This window comes from Manacus candei, unplaced genomic scaffold (assembly GCF_025592945.1).
Source record: "Manacus candei isolate 608988 ecotype Guabito, Panama unplaced genomic scaffold, ASM2559294v1 h1tg000041l, whole genome shotgun sequence".
Classification (NCBI taxonomy): Eukaryota; Metazoa; Chordata; class Aves; order Passeriformes; family Pipridae; genus Manacus; species Manacus candei.
Window position 1 is genome coordinate 3,031,502 of NW_026138089.1, and position 12,617 is coordinate 3,044,118.

General features: G+C 43.8%; 1 protein-coding gene across 3 annotated transcripts in view; it reads left to right on the plus strand.

The window, feature by feature from the left end:
• Positions 1 to 12,617, plus strand: part of PCYT1B (phosphate cytidylyltransferase 1B, choline) — a 39,998-nt gene that overhangs the window by 24,365 nt on the left and 3,016 nt on the right. For 2 of the 3 annotated variants that reach the window (XM_051795099.1, XM_051795098.1), the window contains exons 4-7: positions 1,728 to 1,879; positions 2,371 to 2,449; positions 5,594 to 5,736; positions 7,230 to 7,418. In XM_051795099.1, the coding sequence (XP_051651059.1) occupies positions 1,728 to 1,879; positions 2,371 to 2,449; positions 5,594 to 5,736; positions 7,230 to 7,418 (563 nt within the window). Of the gene's footprint in view, positions 1 to 1,727; positions 1,880 to 2,370; positions 2,450 to 5,593; positions 5,737 to 7,229; positions 7,419 to 11,756; position 12,617 lie in introns of those variants that run through there. The other variant, XM_051795100.1, reaches the window with a different exon arrangement.

A 12,617-nucleotide genomic window follows, 5' to 3' on the forward strand; every position in this document is an offset into this window, starting at 1 on the left:
TATACCTCCCGAAATCAGTCATTAGAGCAGGATGACAGAATCAAAAGGAAGTACAAAGATGCTGTGTCTGCACTGCACATGAACAGTGATCAAAAAATAAAATCAAACCTTTCTACAGAATTCAAGAAAAAAATTACTATTTTCCAATAATTTTAGTAGACCTTTTCTTCCAGGAGAGGGTAGCTTAAAGATGGCATAAAGGCTGTAAATAAATACAAATACAGTCTCAGAAGGGATCTTTCTACTGAGAATGCTTTGATCTCCATTAAATTTCTTGTCAGCAGGCATCAGAAATTACAAAATAGGATAGAGTGGCATTTCAGTAGCTGAAATTCATACGTATGTTGTTAGCTGGCTTTGAATTTTGCACAGGCTCCAGGGCTACCTGAGCCTTCCTACATTTTTCCTACTTTAAAGGCCCTTAATGGCCATCACAGCAAGAACATCCATTTTAGATCTCAAAAAGGCTGCATCTTTGCCAGTGCTTTGCCTCATAGGTTGATGTTTTCAAATTAGAAAGAAGCAGCAGCTGTAGGGCTGCTCTCACACTTCCCTGCAGCACTAATAATGTTGCATTTGTCATTTGTCAAGTACATTTACAGACTCTCATTACAAGTGAGATCTAAAGGCACAGGTTTGACCTGTGGTGAAGGACAACCACTGGCAACTCAGCTATAAATGGGTATCACATTATTCCATGAGGGGTGTCAAATGACTGTTGTAGCTGTAATATTGGACAGACTTACGGTTGTGGAGAAGGTCACTGTGTTTCACACCATATTATGTGGGTAGAAAGATAAAACCTAACTTTTACAGTCCTCTGGTAACATGAGTGTTACTTCCTCTCATTATAAAAGCAATGTGACAAAAGTATTGGTACATCCAGAGTTGAAGATGCAGGATTTATGGACCTTTAACTCTGATCATTTCACTAGAGCATATGGCTTCTCCCAGTCCTTTCCTTGGGGCATCCTTCTGCGATTTCCCATGTAAGCATGGCACAAGCTTTACTTTTCTTTCTGTGAAACCTGCTGAACTCAAAGCTAAACTTGGAGACAAATTCCTATAAAATTTGCCATGACTTGTTTTCCATCTGTGTTTATTTAGTAGAGAAACTGATGCACTGTGATTTTGAGCTTTGTTGGCAAATTTGTCATTTAGAGCGTTGTTTACGTGAGAATGAAAAGTGGGAAGAGAGGCCCAGAGAGGCTGAGAGGTCTCCATCTTCAGATACTACTGGACATGGCTGAGTAACCTGCTGTAGTTGGCTCTGCTGGAAGGAGGGGGTTTGGATTAGGTGATGTCCAGTGGTACCTTCCCACCTCAGCCATTTTGTGATACAGGGAGTTAGTGAGAACTCTGTGATTGCCCACACTGCACTTTTTCATTGGTTTTAAAGCATTGGCTATCATTCCTGAAATTTCACAGCCCATGAAATCCCCACTTACCATGGGATTGATTTACCTTAATGTGTATATGGTACCACCTGAGATGTCCTACAATATCTCCTTTGGCCTCTGGCTGCAGCTCCAGAAAGAGAAGGATTTTTCAGAAGTATGTGGCTGTACCTGCCAACGCTGAGCAGAACTCTTAGATGCCCTGGAGCACACCAAAAATTGCTAAGCTAATAATTAAGTGCTTAATGGAATTATATAGGAATAATCAACTGCTGGTCATGCTAATTTTGCTGAGTGTGGACCCATTTTGCTGATATTTCCATATTTTAGTTTGCAGTGATGATTTAACTCATAAATTCAAAGGCTTCACTGTGATGAATGAAACGGAGCGATATGAAGCCCTCAGACACTGTCGTTACGTGGATGAGGTCATCAGAGATGCACCCTGGACACTGACACCCGAGTTCCTTGAAAAACATAAGGTACATTTCTCCCTTTATTTCTCCTTCCCCTTCGTAGACTGACAGTTAAGAGTAAACATGTGAAATTCTAGTAGTTTAATTCAGTTAATTCCAGTCACTGAAATTAAATACATACCATTGCTTGCCTCCATCTCTGTCAGAAAATATTTGTCCTGACTTTTTTTTCTCAATGTACTGTGATGATATTTGTATTGGGATTTTTAAGGGCAAAGTAACACTGAAGAGTTATTCACAAATGGACTTTCAGAAAAGGAGATCATGAACCAGGAAAGTTTGTCATGTAGTGACTGAAGTCCTGAATTAAAGGCATGTTTCTTATTAATGGCAAGAGTGCAATATGTAAAAATACCCTGTGTCCTCTAAAAGGCAGGATAGAGTGTTTTACATGCTACTGATTGCCTTGCAACATAAATGAATCTTAACAAAAGCAACCTCCCAGTGAACCAAATTCAGTGATGGTGGGATGTGATTCTTCTTCTGTTTGCTGGCAGATTGATTTCGTAGCCCACGATGACATCCCGTACTCTTCCGCTGGCTCGGATGATGTATACAAACACATAAAGGAGGCAGGTAAGGGCAACTTCACATTTTAACACCTTCCTCTTCAGCCTCAGCTCAAATTCTTTAACAGCCTTTTAACCACAACTGCTGGGAGAGAGGCAGTAGAGATAATATCACATTCTCTTACACTCTAACGGTAGGTACTCCTGACTTAAGCAGAAAGATGCACTTTGTAAAACCACAAAGGATGTCCTTGACTGAATTCTTGCCATAACCCCAAGGAAACCACTCAGATCTGGCATGAAAGAGTCCCATCTGGGTTTTTAAAACAATTTTATGGTGCTTGACTAAGAGTTTTGAATGGAGGAAAATGAGTTTAGTTCCCACAGCAGCCCAGCCAACTTCAGTCATTTGTTGATAACTGCAAACTGATGACTCCTTGACACATCCCAGTCCTAAATATGGGCAAGCACAGGCACCCTTCAGGAGTCGTTAGGATCCACTTCTGATTTGCACTGAGGGTTCTTTTCATTACACTGGCAGAGGGTTTAAATCTGTACCAGAGTAATTCATTTGCCACGCATATTTAGCAGTTTGGTTGACTACCATATTACACTGAACATGAATATGCTGAAGTCATTAGGAGTTTGTATCTCTGCAGTTCAAGGAAGCTGAATTAAATCTGAGGAGATAACGTTAAGCTGCTGTTTGCCAGCAGTATGTATCCTAACACAGTGAACAGTGGGGGAGGAGGAACAGATGATGACTTTCTTCTCCTGCTCCCTGGAGATGCTGCTTTGAACCCTGGTGAATTCAACCTCTATCTGGTCTACATAAACATGTATATTGGAAACTTAAAAAAATTCCAGAGCAATCTGCCTGGTGGTAATTTGTTGTGCAAAGTCACCTTCCCAAGCTATACAATGACAGTGGCAGACCAGGTATTGACCTGAGCTGAAGGAAAAAGCTTTTTATAGCAGCAGTTCCTGCTCTTTTTCCACTTGTGAACTTCCCTGTGGTGTCAGACTCACAACCCTCCTTTGGGAACTACTGTTCTATAGTTTCAGAGCCAATGCCAGTTTACTTCACTAGGCAGTGCAAAAAAGGCACCTCTGGTAAGGACGGGTGACCAAGGGACATCCAGCACATGTGCTGGACAGGCAGCTATTTTGCTTTTCTTCTGTGAGGTGCTGAGTACACAGGACAACATGACAGGAGCTCTTGGTGTCACTGCATCTGACTGAGCGTGAGAGTGCCCAAACCTGGCACACCCTTCTCTGCTGTCATTGGGCATGGGTGCAGTGCACATGTCCTGATAAGAAATTCAAACTTTGCAGAATAGAGTATGAACTTGCAGCTTCAGGGACTTGGGGTCTGTTGTTTGTCTGTCATGGCGAGATGCCAGAGAAGCATCTTGAGTCTTGTGTGGATGGATTTTGTTACATATAAACTGGCAATAGCGTTACCTTATTTATGAAGAGTTTTGAGATCTAGTGCTGTAATAGTCCTAATACTCCAGAACAGCATTATTACAATAATGAATTTCCCCTTTCTCTTAGGGGTTTTGTTTTAAATAGACCAGTGCTGTGGATGCATTTGTGCATTTTCCTTAGTTCCAGCACTCCCATTTTCCCACATGAGGTTCTCGGAGAGTGCAAAAGTGGATGGGAACTGTGGAGTTCCTTGTGTAGATTCTCATGAGCTCCTATTTCCCCACTCCCTTCAGTAGGTGGGAGAGCATATAGGCAACAGTGAGCTGGGTAACTCTGCAATGACTAAACCTCTGCACATCTGTGAACAATTAGTTTGGAAAATATGAATCAGTCCAACACATGAAGCATATGAAAGCCAAGTCAGTGACTAAAGGTAATGTTTGCATAGAGTTCCACTTTTGGATTAACAAAGGTAAGGTTTGGATTTTGTTCATGTATTCTTGTAGCTCCTGTCTATAAAGGTTTTTGGCTCAAAATGGGTTTCACTGCTTCTAAAAATAGTTTCCTGAGTGACTGCTGCAAGCCTGAAAAGCACGATCAGAGAAACATCTCTGCTCATGATTAAAGTAATCTATTTTTTAGCAGAGTATTAATTAGAGATCAGAAAGAAAAAATATCACATAACATCTAGTCACAAGAGGCTGCTAAGCTTCTTGATTCCTTCTCTGAGGCTTTTCCCAACCCTGTAAAATTAGCTAGCAATGCCTGCCTACTTGAAGTGAACGTGTGTGGATTAATTTGCCAGTAGCTTTAGCAATGTTTAAGACAAAGCATTACTTTTCTTTTTTCAAAACTATTTCCAGTCTTCTCTCACAGCTCTGTCTCTCTCATCAGCAGCTTGATGATGCAATTACATATAAGTGATAGTAGTAATTTTTTGTAGCCGTAAATAACTACTAAGCCAAGGTGTGCCAGCAGTCTGCTGTTATTGCATTTGTGACTTGCACTAACAGTTCAGGTGATCCTGTCTCGGTGAGGAGCAAATAAAAAGCAATAGTTATCCATGTTGAGGAAAATACAAGCAGTATTGATAAATGGCCCATTCTCTTAGGGACTGATTCGTCAGGGCAGGGAGGATGGTTATGCAGCTACTGATATGGCTGGGTGGTCATGAAACAGTCCCCATGGTATAACCCCATTTGTTCACACTACCATTACACTTCCCTGCCCTCTTCCAGACCTGTGGCAACTCCAGGGTGTTTTCCAATGACTGCAATGCACCTTTTATCTGAAGGGGCTTCCTGGCTTTGGTCAAGGCCAGAGGCTGGTCTGTTTTACTCAGCAGAACAAAGACTGTCAGATAGTGCAGCACAGGAGGGGAGAGTGGAAATACGCAGGAGAGCAACAAACCACCCTGCTCCTGTATATAACATTAAATAAGTGCTATGCTCATGAAAAGAACTGCTCAGTGAATTGCCACAGCTTTGAAGTTTGGCCTTCCTGGCTCAGGAGTCCCTACTGATCTAATAAGTTCCACATCACAGCCGACACTGTGCAGAGGGCAAACTTCAGTCTTTCTGAAGACCTGAGGAAAAAGAATGGTATAGCAACCTTGCCTTCCCCAGGCTCACAGAGGAACAACAGGAAAGAACTAGGAATATGGCAGAATTGAAGCCTCTTAGCTTTAGTCAGGCATTTTTGTGTTCCTCCTCATCTACCTGCCCCAGTGCCTGGTCCTGCTGTGCTTTCTGAGCAGGCTTTCTTTTCCCACTTTGCTCAGGAATGTTTGTGCCAACACAGAGAACCGAAGGTATCTCCACATCAGACATCATCACAAGGATTGTCCGGGACTACGACGTGTACGCCCGGCGCAACCTCCAACGAGGATACACCGCCAAAGAGCTGAATGTCAGCTTCATAAGTGTAAGTACTGATCTGCATTTCCCTCTGAAAAACTCTCTCCTAGGACCCTGAATGTACAGGAAGGGTTAACAAAGGATGTCTTCCTCCTGCTGCTTTTAAAATAGCTGGAAAGAACTCAGTTTAAAAGAATTTAAAAGAAACTGTTAAGTTGAGGGTAGTTTTAATTGCTCCTATTAATTAGCAGCTTCGTTTCCATCTTACACTTTCATGCTTTTAACAAAGCTGCTGCTCCTCCTTCCTCCTAGAGCTGTAGGTGACAATGACACACGAGGAGGGAGCCCACCTCCCCACCACAGGCTGCTCAGCCACACACCCAACACCAGATTTCTTTTTTTATTCCAAGAAGGCAGAACAGAGAGCAAGGATTTTGAAATCCAAACTTTCTCTACAATGCAATAGGATAAAAAAACCCAACCCAAACCAAAAAAACCCTAACAAAACCAGCCACCAAGCAGTGAGATTACTAGGGAAAGCAAAAATAGTTTTCAAATGACAAGAAAGTATGTTAGGAAGCTGGTACATAAACGATGCTGAATAGCTCAGAGGCCACAATAAGTAGGGGAAGAGTGACATTTGAAAGGATGGCTCACATTATTCATCTTCCACATACAGACCTTATCCTCCAATGAGAAACGAGAGTTCACTGTCTTTCATTTTCTGTTTCAAGTTTTAATTTCAGGCCTCAAGATAACCCACATAACTGAAATCTCCCTTGTAACTGAGCTGGCTCACAGCAGGACTTCCCACCTCCTTCCCTGGAGCTGGGAAACCCCCTTGTGAAAGACTGAATTGTGTCATTTCATGAGAGTTTTGTTTACCTGTTTCTTATTTTGTAGTCTGGCAGATGAATCACAGATCACAGGGCATAAATATTTGTTTCACTGTCCCTCTCTTCTTCTGTGTGACTTAGGAGTTTGCTCTCTCCTCTATGGAGTTTGCTGGCCACAATCCACTGGCCTGCACACATCTGTGTTATAGCCAGAAGCTTCTGTATTAGCCAGGTGTGGAGGTGAAGAGAGTTTTCCTTGTGCTTGCACAAATCCAACCAAAGAGACATTTTGGTCCAAGTTAACATCCAGGCTGGCAAGTCAGCAGTGTTTGCTAGGAACCCCAGGGAGATTTGCCTTTTGCCCACTGCTAAGCTTGAGCTGTTAGTTTCTGACATGTATCCTTCACAAGATTCCTAGAATTTTCAAAGTGTATTCAGTTTGGAAATACAGGAAGATTCATGTAGTAGATTAAACACAGTAGTCACAAAAGAAGTCTTTTCAATATGTACCTTGTGCACTTTGTTTCACAGATGTTAGATTTGCATTTATAATAATATAGGGGGCATATATAATAATATATGGTTAATGGGAATGGTTAATGGGAATAGTTAACCAAGGCCATATGTATTGTGATACATTAATGCAATTTTTTGTCTTCTTCTCAACTGTCAGTGGCTAATTATTTCCAAAGTTTTTATTAAACTCTTACCACACTTCTAACAGGAGAAGAAATACCGCTTTCAAAACCACGTGGACAAAATGAAAGAAAAAGTCAAGAATGTAGAGGAAAAGTCAAAAGAATTTGTTTACAAGGTGGAAGAGAAGAGCCATGACCTCATTCAGAAATGGGAAGAAAAGTCCAGGGAGTTTATTGGCAACTTTTTAGAGCTGTTTGGACCTGATGGAGCTTGGGTAGGTATTCTGCCATCCCAGGAAGTCTGAGTGGTTTTTATTTCTCCTCTGTAGCACAGATCAAGAGCAGATACTTTTGCTGCAGTCTTTGTTTCGAAATCCATTAGTAGGCTAATGCCAGACCTGGTTGCTGAAGCCATTAATGTATACCAATACTGCAGCAGAACGATTTGCTACTTCTGGCTGTTGCTTCTTTGGGATAATATCTGTGTTTTGTGAAGGTGTGGTGCTGAACAGGATACTGCATTCAGTAGAGCTACATAACAGCAACACATGAGCAAACAGGCTAATGCAGTCTGTTGGCCCTGTTAGCACTAAATGCAACCACACCGACATCAGAGATACCCACTGGTGGTAGTGAGGGAAACAGGACCATTGAAAAGATTTCCAGTAGTTCTCTTCATGCTCAGTACCCAGCAGTAGAAGATGACAATTTTGTAACTTCAAACACTACTAATAGAAAGTTCTAAGAAATGATTTTACATGTCAAGTGTCCAGGCTTATTTAACTGCCAGCAGGGAAGGCTCAGGTGGAACTAAAGCACTTGCAAAGCTCTCCTTGGTACGTGCTGGCTTCACAAAGCCTGTTTCCTAAAGATCCCCAAGTGCCTTGGAAAGGCAATTCAGAGCGTGCAACAGCATCTTTCACCTGCTCCAACCAAAGTCACACACTGAGTGGTGAGTTGGTGACACTTCAGAGCCCCAAAAGATTTCTGGGCCCCATTTTTCAGTCTGATAGCTTGCCAAACCTCAAGAAGCTTTGTTTTGTTGTAGGACTTCCCTTTGCAACTTCCCTTTGCAATTTCCTTTTGTAATTCCCTTTGCAAGGGAATTACAGTTACAGAATTGCAACTGGTAACAGAGCTCAGTTTGAATGTAGAATTTATCAGTTGTTTAAACCTTCTTAGACCTTCCTGCTGAGAGTCAGTCCCTTTCCAATGAGCTGTCTGCACAGCTGTGTTGGGTGAAAGCCCAGGCCCAGCCAGACCCTCCAGTGCAGGCACCATCTCAGATGTGCTGCTCTGGTTGCAAACTCTGAGTGAAAAAGAGTTTGTTTTCTGTTGAAAGGATCTCAGCAGAGTTTTTGTTTGTAAACAAACCCTTAGAAAGCATCACAGATGACCTGTGAATTAGGTAGCCCACCTCACTGTTGTGTCACAGCTCAGTGCCACCAAAGCATACAGTACCTGCCTCTTACTGGGGTTCTTATCTTTGCACTGCCATGACTTGCTGTGTTGATTGCCACTCAGTTGAGAAAACCCTAAAACTGAACAGAGACTGTATATAATCTTACAGTTACTTCTGTCCCATGCAAAGGCAGGTGGTCACTGAAGAACACAGACCTCAGCCACATAAATACATAGCTTATGTAGCAGTCTGTTCATTCACAGTGTCGTATTCCCTGGGGAGGGCAAGAAGGGAACTCTTCTGATGAAATGCCCTGGTTTACCAGCATCGTCCACATCCACTTGAAGCTTCCCTTGTAAGTTACTGCCCATAGAGCTTGATGTGTGTTCCCCCTGTGGGATGGTCCTGTGGCCATAGGTGCTGAATAAATAAAACTAATGCTAACAGAGCATGTAAAATCCACAGGAGGTGAGATGAGTTTGGCTGTGCAGAGAGGAAAGAATTTAAAATCCTTGAATCCATTCCCTGGCTCTACCCACTCAACACTGCACACTAATGGCATTTTAGAAAACCTTTGCTGATAAAACATTTTACCAAATCCAATTAGCTAAAAGCTGGTCTGCAAAGGTCTTTTAAGATATCTCCTGAGTTAGTGTTTGACCACAGAGTAGGACATCTGGTGCAATCATAGAGACCTTTGTTAAGAACAAGAGGAGTGAAATCTTCTCACAGTGTTGCAGGAAAAGCATCAGTGACAGCAAGCTGAGAGGTGGTGTGGCTTTTTTTAAATCAGTTTTAGCCTTGGCAACGGGAAAGACTTTTAAAATAATGATAACTTACTATTAGTGTCAAAACTGTTATTAACGTTAATTTGCCTTATCACTGTTAGTTAGATGTTGCTTTTAATGTTGACATTAAAAGTACAGGAATCATTACGGGCATGCTGGATCCCTAGATCAGTAATTTGCATGCCATTAATATGCTATTATTATTTCACAAATAATTATTATAATATGCTTTATGCTAGCATCAATTTCCTAAAAGTAAGGGCCACGTAACCCACAAAAAAATGCCCATTTGTGAAAAAGGTCAAAATGTCAGTTTTCAAATGTCAAGATGTCTATAATTCAGTGGCAATTTTGCCCACCTGTGCAATCCCCTGTATGTACATTTTCTGCAAGAGTCACAGAGGAGTCAGAAGTGATGATAATGTGGCATGAAACCTAAGTGTAGTGTGAGAAGGGACCACCACACAGCCTGGCACAGAGGGCCCAGTGGCAGAGACACCACTCCGTGGAAGTGGAAAGCAGCAGGGTCCATTCCACCTCCTCCCGGATGGGCACAAACGGGCACCTACAATTGAGGTCAGCAGGGAGAAAGCAAAGCTCACAGGGCAGGGTTCTGTGCCAGTCTCCCTCAGAAGTGTCCCTCCAGATGAGATGTCCCTTCAAGGGGTCGGCTGCAGTGCACAGAGGCAGTTGGGGATGGTTGCACTTGAAACGGCTGCAGCACCTCAGACATCAGCAGGGGCTCAGATGAGACTGACAGGTTGCAACATGAACCCAGGGAGAGTGTCTAGGCCACACCATGTGTCTGCAGCCTGGACCCAAACATGGCCTCGGAATAATCAGCAGCTCAAAAGCAGAAGTAACACTTAGCTGACACTTGCTTTGTAAAGAAAAGGAGTATCAACATATAGACAATGAGATTCAGAAATGGACAAAATATTTTTTCACAGAAGCAAGTTTGCCAAAAAGAAACCCTGAACTGATTGGCTGTACCTGAACTTGCTTGAATTAAGACTTTGAAATTATTTTCCCACCTCTGGTAAAGATCCAGAGCACATCCAGCCTTGTCTAACCCTCCAGCACTCGGGAAGCCATTAACACTTGTTCTGCTTCTTCAGCACCCAACAGCCCAAGGAGCACCTTGCCTGCAAAGGGTATGACTTACTGACCCTGCTAGGGCACAGCTGGAAGGAAAGATGCATTCTGGAGGCAAGTGAATTACACCACCTCCTCCTCCTGCAGCAGTTGTGGTTTTAGCCAGAAACCTGGTGGATCCAGCACTACTGCTGGAGGCAATTCGGAGGGGCCAGGCAGTTACCCTGCTGAAGGTGTGAATACACCAGCTTGTTCAAGCCATAAACCCTTTGCTGAAGCAGGGACTGGGAAGCAGGTGTCCTTACAGCCTGGCTGAGGGCCCTAGTAGGAAGGTGGGATTCCCCTTTCCATCTCTGGCCCAGATGACCCAAGGTACAGCCACATATCCCCTGCCACATGGGATACCAGCCAAGCTGGGACACTTGGATCTCCCCCAGCACTGGTACCACACCACTATGAAGCACCACTATACCTCTGAGCTTTCTGAAGTGGCAGGAGCAAGTCAAAGTGTTTTGGTTGGCCAGGGTAAAGATACTTCACATCAAACATTTTTTTGTTTGTTTGTTGGGAGTCATTTTCACTGAGAGGGTGAAACAGATTAAGTCAAGCCAACAGAACTGCAGATTTCTGTGATCTAAAGAGAAGTTTTGCACCCCTACCACTGAATTGCAAACAGGCTTTGGGGCTTTGCCAGCCCTGGTGACATCCTCACAGCTCTCAGCCACAGAAATCCTCCCCCATTCCTGGCACCATTTATCAGGAGCAACCACCATCTGCTAACTGTTGAGATTTTAGGAAGTCTTGGCTATTTTAGACCTAGCAGTTGTGCAGGGGTAGGTTACACACCGTGGGGTGTTGGTAAGTGTGGCTCCAGGCAGGAACTGTTCTGCCATTCCACACTGCAGCAACATCCAGGCTCTAAAACTAAGTCAATAAAGGCCAATGTGCTAAAGATGTTAATTAGGAGAGGGAGTTCACAGGGGAACAGTTAAGTTCAGTATTTGTGCTCGATTTTTAACACTTGGGATTAGCAAACACCAGGAACCTGAGGGGAAAATCAGCATTGGCCTCTCTGCTGGCAGGGAAGTTTCAAAGAGGGGAAGGAAGAACAAAATGGGCAGCTACAGGCTCCTTGGCTGGTAGTAAGGTCAGCACACAGCAGAGTCACTGCAGGGAGAAGGGGAGGAGAGGAACAAGATGAAAACTTAGCTAAGATCAAGTCTGCAGCTGCCCAAACAGGCAAATCCAGCATACATTCTGCACAAGTATTTTCCTCTCAGACCTAAATGGCAACTTAACTTTGTCTGGGCTGGATCTTTCCTTTCCAGCCGAGCATCACCTGTGACCTGACTGCCAGTGCTCCAGCCAAGATTGAGACTTCTTGCTCCCCATCCCCAGAAGGAGCAGCAAGGCACTGAGATTTGGCATTTTTCACCTGACTCCTGCAGCAGCTGCACAGCACATGCCACATCTTCTGTAGCCCAGCCCAGCAGGCTGATGCAAGGCCCTGTAGCTGCTGTAGTAAGTAGAGGTACTTGCCTTAGTGTAGCAGATTGCTTGACTGCAGAGGTGGTCTCTTCCACCTACCAGCTCTGGCAGGCCTCCACTCAGCTTTGCAAAGCAAAAATGACAATAAAGCTCCAAGCAGAACATAGAGCCTGCACGTGTTTCTCTTTTCACACAGACACCCAAATTCTGACATTCCCACCCCCAGTTTATGGGTTTGAGTGGTGCCTGCTCCAGGTATCTAGGGAAGCAGCTGCCAGTATTTGGCAGGCACAAGGCTGTCTCAAGAAGGGAAAGAGGAATAAAGGCTGGAAGAACCAGGAAGCTCAGGAGAAGGGTGGTCTGTATCAGCATGCTAGAAGCAAAAAAGGTCGTGGGAACGAGGAATGTTGGGTGTTCAGGCAGAAAACTGACTTTTTAAGAGTGTGATCAACGCAAACAAAAAAGACAAAGGGAGTCCCCCGAGCTGGCTTGGGACAGTACACACAGTGTTCTCACACTGGGGGTGTCTCAGCTGAGGTGAAAACTTGCACATAAAAGCCAGGTTATTATGAGCACAGGAGAAGAGGCAAACCAGCTGTGCTCCAGGGCTTTGGCTCCCTGCTCTCTCCCAGGTGAGAGGCACAGTGCAGCCCCTGCCTGCTCACAGCCATCCCTTCCCCCCTGCGCAATACTCAAAGAGC